Source organism: Conger conger, chromosome 10 (genome assembly GCF_963514075.1).
Source record: "Conger conger chromosome 10, fConCon1.1, whole genome shotgun sequence".
Classification (NCBI taxonomy): domain Eukaryota; kingdom Metazoa; phylum Chordata; class Actinopteri; order Anguilliformes; family Congridae; genus Conger; species Conger conger.
Window position 1 is genome coordinate 28,374,245 of NC_083769.1, and position 14,302 is coordinate 28,388,546.

General features: G+C 43.6%; 1 protein-coding gene across 3 annotated transcripts in view; it reads left to right on the forward strand.

The window, feature by feature from the left end:
* LOC133139030 (zinc finger protein 704-like) overlaps nucleotides 1-13,243 on the forward strand; it is a 41,286-nt gene extending 28,043 nt beyond the window's left edge. For 2 of the 3 annotated variants that reach the window (XM_061258270.1, XM_061258272.1), the window contains 6 exons: nucleotides 355-596; nucleotides 3,809-3,909; nucleotides 4,618-4,885; nucleotides 6,491-6,595; nucleotides 7,262-7,383; nucleotides 8,918-13,243. In XM_061258270.1, coding sequence (XP_061114254.1) covers nucleotides 355-596; nucleotides 3,809-3,909; nucleotides 4,618-4,885; nucleotides 6,491-6,595; nucleotides 7,262-7,383; nucleotides 8,918-9,029 — 950 coding nt within the window. In that variant the 3' untranslated portion in view covers nucleotides 9,030-13,243. The remainder of the gene's footprint in view (nucleotides 1-354; nucleotides 597-3,808; nucleotides 3,910-4,617; nucleotides 4,886-6,490; nucleotides 6,596-7,261; nucleotides 7,384-8,917) is intronic. The other variant, XM_061258271.1, reaches the window with a different exon arrangement.
* The last annotated feature ends 1,059 nt before the right edge of the window (nucleotides 13,244-14,302 follow it).

Below are 14,302 nucleotides of genomic sequence, written 5' to 3' on the forward strand. Positions count from 1 at the left end.
ATTTAACACCAACAGATCTTTCTTCAGTGTGTTTTTACATGCACAGTAAAATGTTCAGTGTGAAATGAACTCTTATCGAGTATATGTGGTCCCTGTTGACATTTTGCTGTGTGGGCTCTCATTTCTCATAACCTTCACCATAGGCTGGAAATTTAATTGATTCGATTCTGTTTTTATCGTTATGTAAATTATCTTGAAATATGTAACCTCAAACTTGAAGTAAATATTCAGTGTCTCGGAAAAAGCCATAGGTCCCGTACATAGCTGGATATCACATTAAATGTGAAGTGTGGTTGCTGTTAGCAGGTATTCATTATTAGTATGTGCAGTTTGAGAGTGTTTTTTTTTCTGTAGCTGCAGTTACAGAGCCCACCAGCAGGGGCTGGAAGGAAAGCCTTTCTGCCAGCTACAGCAGCTCCACCAGTGGGAACTGGAGCTGGGATGCCAGCGACCAGTCCGTGCCCTCCACGCCATCTCCACCGCTGTCCAATGATGTCAGCAAGAGCTTCCTGCTCTCTTCTCAGGGGGATGACAACATAGAAGAGTCAGAGACCACACACTTCCTGTTTGAGGACCCGATCCCCAGGAAGCGTAAGGTATGAGGAATGGGCAGGGAATGCACTGCAGTGAAGTTTATGGGGCCGGTTGTAGGTTTAGTGTGGTCTGGGGTTTGTAATATTGGGTTAGCGGTTATAAACACAACGTGTGAGATACATGGGCACCAGAATCGATTATATGTTTGGATGCAGAGTTTGGGTTTGAACACGGAACAGATAAGGTGTGGAAATGTGCACAAGTTTCAGTACAGGTTAGGGAGTTGTGGGACTTTATGAGGTATGGATTGGGCCTGGCTTTTTCAATAGCGGGCCACTTAATTGAATTCTTTCCTAGGACTATATTTCGATCAGAAGCCTAGGCGATGCATGTTTACTTGCATGTTTGATTGTCACATATAATTTGTGGCATGCTGCATGGCGGCAGTGGGATTACATTTCTCTCATTGAATTGTGTTGGCAACGGAAAAGCTACTTAAATGGAACACCCTGAAGACGTGTAAGATGGGAGTGGGGCAGAGGAGGAGTGATAATAAGATCAGTCCTGCCGTTTTTAAGCCCTCCAGCCAAAAGGCGGCACAGCGGAATGAGAAGCCACTTCCGTGGACCAGAGGGGTGCACAGAGCCCACAGTGCTGATAGAAAATCATACCGAAAATAATTACATTTACAATATATCTACTTAGATATTTATTACACAAAATGTATTTCTGCCATTTATAATTCATTTCTGAAAATGGTCAGCATAAATATTAATTCGGCATTCATTTACTGTGTATATTCCCAACGTTCTGTGTTATGAAAAGGCATACATGGTCGTGTTGGTTTTATAATTTTCTTCCATTAATATTTAGGTTAATGTTCTTTGTTTGGTTTATGTACTTTTGCATGTATTTATAAAATATGCCTTCTCTATATATTTAATATGAGAAAGGCTAATATATTTAATGTCATATTTAACAGATATTTGATTTTGTCTTTAGTATAGGATGCCACGTTTGTATTGAAAGTTGCCTGAACATCTTACTGGCTTCAGCGATGATTAACACCGCTGCTTAATGCGATTTAGGAATTATGACAGTGCCCTTGGCCATGAGGCAGCAGGTAACGTCCTGTCCCCCTCTTAGCATGTTGCAGTTCACTCTGAAATGCTCTTTTTTCTGTCTCTCGTCTATGGAACCAGTCCAAGATGTAAATGTGGTTTCAATATCGAGATGCACCGAGCCCCTGTGGTAATGCTGGGATGGAGGGGGAGGGGCGAAGGGGAGAGGAAGGAGTTCTTTCATTAGAGGTCGCAATAAAACCCAAAAATTGGGTTATTTATTCCTTACTTGACAGTTTCTTCCCCGGGGCTAACCTCTGTGACCACCAGATATACCAGCACCCACATGATTTGTTGCCCCTGTTGAATGCAACCAGGGAAGGCTATTTACAGGAATGTGGCAAGTGGAACTGGCAACAGCTACTTCTGGCTTGCAGGAGCCATTGAGGCACTTGGACATTTATCTGAAAGATATGAAAGAGTTGTATTTTTGAACGATAAACACAATTGATAGAACGTAGTCTTGAGTGCTGGGTTGAAGTGTGTTTACTGTTTAACTTTGTAGCAGGCCTTGGGGCCACCTGGTTCCCATCTCAGCCTTGTGCTGGCCTTGGCTTGGTTACTGGCCTCTGACATACTACTTGCGTTGTATCTATAAGCATTAGCATGGTTGGGATTCAACTCTAGACCGTTGGACACATTTTGTTATTTGTAATGTGTCAAACTGAAGGTTAAAGTGTGAAGGAGACCCTTATGACTGATTTATTGTGAGTAGTCATGATGGGCTATGATGCAGTTCTGATGAGTCACGTAGGCTGCCTAGAAGAATATTGTCTCTGAAAGGGTCAGCAAAATGGCAGTGGGGTATCATTCGATATTGAGCTGTCATCTAGGAAATTAGAGGGTAAGGGTTAACTGGATCCAGGAAAACCTGTTCATAATGTGCTTTGTTATGCCCACTGGCGCTATCTGAAAGAGCGACAGAAGCACACCCACCCATTCTCATTAAGCATGAGAATGCGGGTCGGGGCTCGTTGCTGAAAACCTTGCCAAAAACTAGTCTGCACGTATCTCCCTTCCCCCCTTCTCCAACCAAAAAATGTACTCACACCAGCTCACACACAATGGAAAATGAAAATACCTAATTGGTGACTACCTTTTCATGGGAATGGAAAAAGAATGCTTGTGAATGTGCGTGTATGTTTGTGTGTATAAGTGTGTGTGTATGTGTTTATTTGTGTGTGTGTGTACATGTGCATGCGTGTGTACATGTATAAATGTGTGTTTTGATAAACAAGAGGTGAGAACGCCTCTTCAGAGTGACTGGGACGTCAGGATTACTGCAGTATCTGCTGGTTAGGTTTTGGGTAATGGCCTCTATCAGAGATTATAGAGCGCTGGCGTAACGGGGTGGCGGAGAGGGCCGTCACTCAGCACAAAGGCCCGTTTGCTCTGGGATTACCACACACCGCACGAGTCAGAGCAGCCGGGAGGAGCGGGCGGGGGCGGGGAGGAGACACGGCGTTTGGTTTCATCTGCGTGGGGTTGTACAAACCTGCTCTGTATCGGGTTACTATTTTCATGGGAATGACTTTTCAATAGGTGGTGAACGAAGCCTTATTTTAGGCTGTGCTGAGAGTCTGAGACAGCATTAGAACGGGGGATGGGGATGTGTGTGTGTGTGTGTGTGTGTGTGTGTGTGTGTGTGTGTGTGTGTGTGTGTGTGCACAAGCGCATTTGTGCATTGGGGGTAGGGTGCTTGAGGAACATTTAAGATGACATGGCAACAGCTGACAATTGTCTGCACAAAGCCAACTGTGACTGTCTAGGCCAACAGACCTTAAACATGCAGACGTAATCTCACTCTGGGTCAGCTTCCCCTGCTTCTCCGGCCCAGTGACACACAGATGTCTCTGTCCCAGATTGCTGTTTTAATGTAACTGCTGTGGGGGTGGGAGATAGCATCTTTACTCACATCCACTATCTGTGACCAGTTTTGTCCTTCCCCACACACACACAAAAGAATATTGATATTTCATTACGAGCTATATGACGACCTGCTGCAGCTGAGGCGTGTGTAATCTCCGATGCACTGCTGGGTTTTTAGCTACGGGCACAGGGCAAGAGGGAGAGCCTGAAATCTTAGGTTCATGGGTGGAGCACCAATTAATCACTGGAGTGTAAAATTGTGGGTACGATGCTGTGTCTTTCAGAATTCCATGAAGGTGATGTTCAAGTGTTTATGGAAGAACTGTGACAAAGTCCTCAGCACCTCCTCAGGGATCCAGCGGCACATTCGTATTGTCCACCTGGGGTAGGTGTGTCCCCGACAAACCGGGGCCCTCGTCTGTGCTGCCTTTACCCCAAGGGAAATCAGTGGTTAGACCCCACAACCCTTAGAAACTCTCGGACGCATCTCTGCGTCCAGGTTTTCAGGTTTTCAACTTTCCCGTTTCCTTCCCTATTATGGTGAACAGAAGCTGGCGAGAAGAAACGAAAGAAAGCGATTCAAGCACCTGGTGTATTTTTACTTTCTCCAGTTGCTGCCCTCTTTCAGCGGCAGCAGCTATGTGAAACGGGGACTGCATGCTGTTGCCCCCTGTTGGTGGAAAAGGAGTATAACTTGAAATAAGTTTGTTTACCAGTCTTTTGTAGTGGTAGGAGTTTTGACACGTGCCAAAAACATGACACAGTAAAAGACACTGTGTTGCGCTGTAGTTATCTGTGCTGAAGGTCAGCAGACCTGGCACTGTAGGGACAGTAAAATGAGCACATCCAGAAGAAGTACTCCAAAGAAACCCCCGGCATACAATATTACAATACTGGGCTCCTGCCTAATATAGCACAAGCTAGCATTGCACATTTGAGACTTTGTGGCTACAATGTGTTTGTTAGCTGAACTACCCTAGTCAGTTACTTGGACGTAGAAACACTGGTGTCACATTCTGCTAATGCTCACACATTTGCTCAGGCTAAACTCTGACCCCTCACCCCTCACCCTGTGTCGGTGTGACGTCTGCAGGCGTAACAGCGACTCAGACTACAGCGACGGTGAGGAGGACTTCTACTACTCTGAGATCGAGGTGAACATGGACACGCTGTCGGAGGGGCTGTCCAACCTGACGCCCACCTCGCCCACCACGGCCGCCCCCCCGCCCGTCTTCCCCAGCGTGGAGCCGCCGCACTCCGAGCCGGATCACTTTCCCGCCCGGGGGGCCGCCTACCACACCCCCCTCAGCCAATCGGCCCCCTCCACGCTCTGCCACATCCGCACTGATCACGCCTATCAGGTACCAGTGCCCCCCGCCCCCACTTCACACAGCCCCTCACTGGACATCAAATCACATACAGCGCCCTCCATAATGTTTGGGACAGTAGGTTTGAGGCTAATTTGACCTTTAATTTGACCTTGGACCCTTGATGACTTAAAGCCATTTAGCGAACAAATGTGTTCCATACTGTATCAGCATAATTTATAGCTAAATCTAGTCCCACCTGTACATGACTATTTTCATTTGCATAACATTGTTGTGTCCCAAACATTATGGTTCCCTGAAATAGGGGGACTATGTATAAACACTGCTGTAATTTCTACATGGTGAAACCAACATGTATAAATGCCCTTTGTTAAAATCTGGACAGAGGCAAATAAATAAATGATGCGTCTTTGTCCCAAACATTATGGAGAGCACTGTATATTAACTCCCAAAGCCATTCAGTGTATTTTACACTCTGTGTCTCCTGAGGGAAGCACAGTACACCAAACAAAGGGCATCCTGTCCAAGAAACAGCACTGTGGGCCAGCCCAGTGCAGAATGGGGCAGTGATATAATCTAAGCGTGGATTGCTCCAGCACAGCATTCTTCGCTGGCTGTGTGACTTTATTAAAGTTGTCAGAAAGGGGGACAAACTTCTCTTCTGTGTGCAGTGGTACACATCTCTAACTATGTGACTACCAAATAAAGCATACTGAAAAGTACAGGCTATTTTATAGTTTACACAACAGCAAATCCTTATAAATCTTATTATACTTGATTTGTGTTTTCAGGCAGTTGGGAGAGGTTTAGACATTGTAAGAGTCTCCAAATTGGCATACTTTCACAGTGTATGTCTGAGTTGTAGCAGTTACATCGTCTGTGCAGTCAAATTTGTACTTTAATGTGTGAGATGTTGCAATGCTGGCTGAACAGGAGGAAATCGCTCTTTATTTAGCTATGGTGAAAGTGCCTTCTATACCGTAATACATGACAGATGAAATTTGTTCTCCTATAAATAAAAATGTTCCCCTGTTGCTTTGCGCTACATCTTCTGTCGCTGAAGCAGGCAGGAGAACTTTCAGCATGGTTCATCTGTTTGGGCTGGCTGATGTGTTTGTGTTGAGGTTCTGCTTGTTAGTCTGTGCCGCCTCGCCTTGTCACACTCAGCAGTGCCCTTCAGGTCGTCTTGTGCACGGTGGCTGGCCGTCCAGTAGCAAGCCAGGTGCTGTCTGTCTGTCTGTCTGTCCAGGGCCCTTTTGTTTATGACCCTGTGCGCTGTGATTGGCTTCTGTCCCTTTTCAATTCTGTGCTGTTGACATGGAATCCTCTCCAGTGAAAACGCTACCTATCGAGCCAAGGCTGCTTTCATGCACCGTGTCATGTATATGTTTCTATAGCAACTCACCAAGGGGATCTTATAATTAGCCTGTACTTTTCTTAACTGAGCGTGGGTGTACGTGTGTGCGTGCATGTCTGAGTGTGTCTGCCGCGGACCGCCTCAGAGCAGGGCGGCCTTCAGGCTCACGAGGGGCTCCTTTCCAGCCGGGTGGGGGCTTTCCGTCTTGCATGGGGGCGGTGTTTTTGGACACTTGCATGGGGGCAGTGTTTTTGGACACTGACCTGCACTGTGTTTTCCAGGCGACTGCTCCTGTGAGCATTCCAATGTCTTCCAAGTTCATTCAGAGTGAGAACGGGATGAGTATGTCCTGGCAGTCACCTCCCATCATATTTAAAGGGTTTCCGGTGAGCTGGCTTTACTTCATTCCTCTTTCTCTTCAGTGTCAGGGTCTCAATCCTAGTCTTCTTTTACAGCACACTCAAATTCACCTGTCCTTTTTTAAGAATGAAACGTGGGTGACTTCAGCTGACATATAATCTGGTGTGTAAATGACTAATCCTGGGGTATAAATCTACGTGTCCATTTGCAGAAAAAACACCTTAGAAACAGGCTATTTTATTAGCCGGTTAATCCTCCTTTCATGGCCCAGAGAAAAGACAGTAGAAAGACACCCAGAAGGAGAGATTTTTACCCTGATGTAACAGTGTTTACCTCGGGGGTGCCTGAAAAACACTGTGCCTTTGCTCTTGCTCTTGCATGAGTTCCTGTTTCCTGTTTCTTGGGTACTCTTGCCAGAAAGTGTGAACCACTGAGATGCGAGCTGAAGCTGTCTCTCTTGCTCCCTGCACGGCAAGAGCTGTGGTTCAATGCATGAACTGATACCTCTAACTTATCAGTCCTTCTGTTTTTCCACATAGGTCACAATGTACTTAAAAGCAAAGTGTACTTTAAAATGTGGCGGTATTAATATGTTATGTTTAGAGTAATTGCATGGCAAATATATCAAGTATGCTTTAGTGTGGCTATTGGGCACACTTGTTTGTGACCTTTGACCTCTTCTTCCTACAAAGGGCCCCGTGTCTCAGATCCGCACTGTTGGTATTGGGGAGAAGCGGCAGCCAACCCAGCATGCTACTGTTACCAAGATCCACTCAACTGCTGCCCCTGCACCCAAGCCCTCCGCCGGGACAAGGTACGTACTGCACAGCCCTCAAGACTTAGAAATGTCCCAACAAGCAGGTAGGTCTGGAGTCTGGCAGTTTGCTACAAATAGGGCTGGGCGATATGGCCAAAACAACCAACCCCAACATTTCTCATAGTATTAACGGTATAACAGCATTTGACGGTATTTGTACGGTCAGAATGCACTAATACATTTCACTGTTTTTATTTGGACATGAACATTTAATGGCATTAAATATTGAATAACATTTGTAAATGCAGTCGTAAACAAAAAATGTGGGTAACATGTTATAATAAGGCTACATGAATTAGTGACTAATTAGTTAGTTGTCACTGAGACGTCAATCAGTACAGCTATGCCTTTGTACATCATTCATTTGTTAACAGCTACATTAGTTCATGCCTTTTCATGTACCTTATTGTAAAGTGTGACCAAATATGCCACCTGTAAATGTTTCTAGGTTTTAGTATATTCATACCACAAAAATATGCTTCCAGGTAGGGCTGTGCAATGAACCCCATCAATGATTATGGAATGTTTTTCAAGGGTAATGACAATCATTGCAACCATGTAGCGTCCCTTTTTCTTTCACACCTGATGCAGTGGTGAACATCCATACTTCAGTGGCCATGCTACATTACATTACATGGCATTTAGCAGACACTCTTATCCAGAGTGACGTACAACGAAGTGCAGATCAAACACAAGTACAAGTGCTTCTGCACAAGTACAAGTACATGTAAACTGCTTCTGGGGGGAAAACATGACCCTTCCCTCCTCTTCTTTGGGTGTTGATATGACATCCATTCAGCAGGAAGGCCTTACTGCCTCCATGGGATTGACAATAATACCTTTCCAAGATGATTGTTATTACACTTACAAAAACATTTGATAGTTGTGCATATGGACCTACATCCAGCCATTCTTTACTTATTTGTAAGTGCAGCCAGATCTAGCTGAAGCTGAGGGGTGTCAATGCTGCTGCCCGTTGAACTGCATCATGTTTCCCCAAACCCATTTACAACATCACATGATATCTTTTAATGAAATGGTGCCAGTTCTTTTCAAAACAAACAACTGGCCTTAAAGGGGAATTCCACCAAAGAAAACAGCACTCACCTCATTTTACATATCAAGGTGTAACAGATTCATTCTCTGGCAGCGAAAGGCAGCGAAAGGTGCAAATCTTCCTCATTGTTGAAGAGCTCAGTGGATGGGTGATTTAAGTTTAGAGATACATCTGCTGTAGGTGAAGGGGGTGTTGCCCAGACTAATTTGTGGTAGTTGCTGTTCCTGCTGTAAACAGTATTACAGTGTAGCTTGTGGACTTACAGGAACATGGAGTGTACCCATAGTATGGATACAGGAGAGAGAGAGAGCGACAGAGGGAGAGAGAGAGAGGGGGAAGAGAGGGAGAGGGAGGAGAGAGCGGGGGGGAGAGAGAGATGGGGAGAGAGAGAGAGGGGGGAGAGGGGGAGAGAGAGAGGTTAAATTGCCCGTGTGGGAAGCCTCTGATCGGGCGTGGTCTCTGGTGCGTTTTCAGGAAGCCGCGTGGAGAGGCTAAGAAGTGCCGGAAGGTGTACGGCATGGAGAAGAAGGACATGTGGTGCACAGCCTGCCGGTGGAAGAAGGCCTGCCAGCGCTTCACTGACTGAGCCCTGAGAAAGAGACCGGCTCTTCCCATACGCTGAGCCCTGAAAAAGAGACAGGCACTTCCCATACGCTGGCGCACAGCGACCCCTGACCCCTCCAGCATACACGGGACTCGGTTTCTCTGTGACGAAACCCCAGGGCTTTACTGCTTTGTGCACAAGGGGGCGCTGAACCCCTCCTGCGATAAAACAATACAAAAACAGATAGAAATACAAAAAAAAAACACAAAATCAAAAATTGGACAAAAATAAGACTTATGGCTTCGGCAGCAATGTTTATGTAGGTTTAAACTTTTTTGTAAAGTACTTGGAAAAAACATACAACAAACAAAAAAAAAAACGGATTCATATGCTTATAATACTTGTTTTGTATCTTCCAAATTTGCATGTCTTCATCAGAAAATACATCTGTCTGAAGATTTCAGATATAAGCTCTCAATGTAATATCTTTTCAGAACATGCTATTTCTGTCCGGTTAAAAACAACCAGTAAGCTATTTTTAGATATTTGACTATCAGTAGATTTCTTCTTTATCTTTAGTTTGGTCCCACAATGTTTCTGTGATTTATACAGATTCCTCTCCACTACAAGTGGTCTTGTAAACAATCATTCGTGTTCACCAAGCAGCACTTTCACCAAAGGAAAACAGACCCATAATCTGCTTTAAATACGATTTTATAAATTGTGCTGAACTTTTCACAAGAATATTTCCTCTTTGCAGAATGCTGAATAACCCAGAAATTCCTAATGTGTTTTGGGAAGCAAATAATACATATTGGCCATCTCAAAGGCTTTTTCTCAAGTGAAAGATTGTCTTTGGTCTTGGGCTATATCGCCAAATAAAGGTCAGCTTTGAAATTCCAAAACTATTTTAAATAAAATTATATTTGTATTTTTTTCTTTGCCTCTATCTAGATATGCACCTTTTGGAATTTTAAAGTTGCTTTCAGATGATCACTGTTGGCTTTTACCACAGTGTATGCACATGTGTGGGAATGTATTTGCAGATATTTGTAGACTTTACATGCCTTTGACAGTCTAGCAGTTGCAGCATGCAGTCATACAAAAAATATGAATATCAGGCTGGGGATACATGTGTTGTATACAGATAAGTCAAATATCTGAAATATTTTTGATAATCTGCTGTCTTTTAACAATACACAGTATTATGTAAGTGTATGGCATCTTATTTCAAGACTTGCTATTGAAGAGGCTTTTAATTTCCAGCATTGGAGAGTATATTTTCTGGGTTGTAGAATTTCTGTTTTAAAATCTTATCTCATGAAGAGTGTAGATTATTGGCTGTAAATGACAGTTAATCGCCCCGTTTAATGCTTTTTTTCTATTCTCACTCACACCATAACACACAGCCGTTTATACGCTTGTTGATAGCTTATTAAAGTCTATGCATTACTGTTAAAGGGATTATTTGCTTCCCATAAACCTTGGATTGATATTGGACTTTGATCCACTTGATAACGTTATGAAAATATGGACGTCCTGCTCAGCTGATCTGATATCACCACCACTGAATGTAGTTTCTGCTGTGACACGGACTGTACCACCTTTCTCTGTTCTCAAAGGATCCACTGTTATTTTCCAACTCATTTGTTGAAGTGTACTCCCTCAGAATCGGAGACATTATAGTATGTTTGACTCTGTGCTCTTCGCTCCACCCCCTGCTCTGACACCCAGCTTGGTGCTGTCGCCCTGGCGATGCCTACATTCCAGATTTCTCGGGCCCTCAGTAGAGCTGAGGTCAGGGGGCCCCGCAGCACGCGGCTAGGCTGCCGGGACCCGCGCCGTCCTGTCCGTAACTTCCTCAGCCGCGGGCGGGAGTGTGAAAGTGTTTGAGCTGTAATGGTGAGGACGGACAGCGGGCACTGACCTGTCCAAACGCTCGGCCAACGAGCTTCCCTGCCGCCCAAAGCACAGGCCTGTAATCGGGGGGTGCGAGTCTTAGTCATGTCCGGAAACTTCACCAAGTGCCAATGGGAAGAGCAAAAAAAAAAAAAGAAAAGAAAAAAAAAAAACCCTAATTGAATTGCACTAACTTGTACTGCACAAAGACATATTTTGTATGTGGAATTTTTATATGCAGCATTTGAAGTTGTTGAAGCGAATGAGTTCTGGTCGTCACTGCCTTTCTGGAACGTGGGTTCAGAGACAGCTTCATGTGTTGCCTCCCTCAGTGAGAGCTGTTGGGTTCTGTAGTTTGGCTGGGGTCATCATTTGGAATGGGCTGTCAGTCAGTGAAGTATATTGTTTCTTATGCAAAGCTCTAGATGTAGCACAGATACAGTAGCTTGTGTGTAATGGCTCCATGTTTTAACAGCTCCTTCATTCTGTCCTTTCATCTTTTCGTATATAAGCGCATTTTGTCTCCCCCATTAGTACAGGATTAAGTGTGTGAATCACCTGTGGGAGGTGCTACTGTAGTAGGGTCTTTTGTTGCCGTGGAACACCACAAAGCTCCTCCCACAGTGTACTTTTACGATAGACAGCAGCACAACCTCCTTACGGTGGATAATTGTGCTGTTCTTCTGGCTTTGTAGCCATTCAGTTAAAAACGGCAGTCCTCCTCTGTCTGTAGCGTCTTGTTTGACTGCATACAGTATGGCCGCCCCTGTCCAGCCAGCTGGAGTCACACTCTTTAACAGTGTATTAGCACGCTGCCAGGCACTTCTCCCACCTTGTTGCACTAGAATGGCCGTGCAGTGCACAACTGAGCTAAAGAAGTGGGAACAGAATTACTGCTCAATTGTTTTTTTTGCCTCCAGCTCATACGTGTAACAAAAACGTTATTAGGGGAAAGACAAACTGGCTCAGACGGGTTTATGCTGGTGAAAAGATTTGATTACAGGAAAACTCATCTATGGAGGCAGTGATGATTCACAAGAAATAGGTCGTTTTTAGGTTTTCTTAGATGTACAAGGTAAAGAACACCCTGATACATTTTCATCTTTTTTTCTATGTTGTGTATTATAGAATGGAAAATTTTAAAATAGAAACGAGATGATTTTTGCTGATTTTTTTCTTTTTGTAACAATTGAAAAGTTGTATGGAAGATAACGTGTAAATATACTATAAATGTTGTGGGGTGGGGTGGGGAAAATATTGATGAATGTAAAAACTACAAAAAAAAGAAGCCCAATCATGTTTTTTTCCCTTGGTAGGTGGTCCTGGGGATGCTTTTGTAGACCCCTGGGGTTTGGTTTCTGTGTGTCTTCTGTAGCATGGGCTGAATTCATAATCTAAAACAGTAACACTCACAATTGTTTAGTTGTATCAATTTTCATGTTGTATCACATCCATAATCCAACCACATGCAATAATGCTTCCTTTCTGTTGTGCAATGTCATGTTTTAAAAGGATACGACTCGTTTCTAACATGGACTCTGATGTGCTCCAAATATTCATTTTGTATTTGTTGTTGTCGGTCAGGGCTGTTTCCCCCGGAAAATAATGTGTGTATGTCCTGCCCTGCACATTCCATTGGGCTGCGTGACAGTGTGTCTGTCTGTCTGTCTGCCTGCTTGATCATCCGTCTGCCCGTTTGCTTGTTGCAGTCTTGCTCCCGCCTCTCTCAGCATTCAAAAACACTGTAGGCAACCCCTACAGTCCCGCCAGAATATTAAGCTAACCAAACCCAAACAATGTGCAGAAAAAATACCTTTTTCATTCTTAATTTCGTTTTCAAATTTCAGTGTTGCGTTAAACAAAACAGCACTAAGCCAATGGATTATGTTAAATGTACAGCATTTTCTTTCTGTTTTATGGCAGCTCTGTTGAGCATGAGACTCAGATTTGTGCTTCTGTTGTTTCCGTTTTAAACTGCTTGTTTTTGTCTTTCTTTTGTTTTCTTCAGATATGTGCCATCAGTGTTTGACCGAGCTGTGGCTCGCGAGAAGCTGACGCACTTCGACCGCGTGTTTTCATTGTGGGGTTTTGTTGGGTTGGTCTGAGGTCTGCATGTTCAGTGCCACTTCTGGGCCGTCACTTTCTGTTGAATTCTGATGAGATCTCAGAATTCTACTGTACCATATCGTGCTGGCAGCCAATCGCATGGCTGTACACAATGGTGCTTTGGCCCGCAGGATTGTCGCATTGCATTGTTGTTTGCCTCTGTACAGCCAAGCACAGAGCCAGAATATACTTCCATTTGGACGATTACATGGTTTCAAATATTGGAAAAAATAAACGTGAATTAAAGCTGTCCTCCTGAATTTGTCTGTTTGATATATTGATTGAGGTTATTTTGTGGGACAAAGATGTTTTCTGCCAGTTTTTTTTTATTTAGGATGTGAAAATTGAGTATTGCAACACAATATAGTGTCATTTCGTATAGGGCTGTTCATATGAATGCCATAGGGTGTACAAAAACATACAATAAAGATACACATAAAGTAAGAGGATTGCACACAAGAACAGGTGTGATTTACAATCTTAAGGCCTGATTTACAGAGCTACTTGTTGGCCCTGTGAGAAAGAAGGTTCAAACTCAGCAAAGGCCATGACATACAGATCATGCCAATGTCATGATTTTGTTGACGAGAGTATCTTGCACTACCCCGCTTTCTGTGGGGAAGAAATGCCTTAACGAACGTGATCACTCAGATAATGGTGGGCATTAAGGGTACCAGTAGAGCCAAACAATGCCACTTGTGCCCCTCTTAGAAGTTTTGTGCATGACCTGTAAGCCTCTGCCCCCAGTAAAATCGTTTTGTGTAGACATTTAGGGGTGAAAATGAGTGTGTGCAATGACAAACACATAAGCTAATCTCATATTCACTCCATGGACATATGACCTGACACTGTGAGGCCTCCATGGAATATTCACCCACAGTTTTTCATTTCATAAACAAAGGTTTGGGCCCCTGTTTGAATTGCATTCAGACAGGTCACCACCGTAAATTTGTCACAGTCCTTTTCCAGAGAATTGGTTAAAATACAAAACTTAGTCTATAGTTAGTTTTCTTAATTCAATAGTATGTGTTAATGACAATGGAAAAACAAGCCAAGAATAAAGAACATAAGTGCAGATACACATCATTCTGAGATATTGAGCAGTATAGGTTATCCTGAACTACATGATAAATCTCGATTTTTTTTCTGAAATGATTGTGCGCATCATGAGATAATAGTTTAAATGTATGAAAAAATAAAAATCTAAAAATAAATGGAACAAATTACATTATTATGTCAATTACAAAGGTCACTATCGAAAAAGCACAACACCTTGGTACATAAACCTAAATATGTAATCATGCACTCCA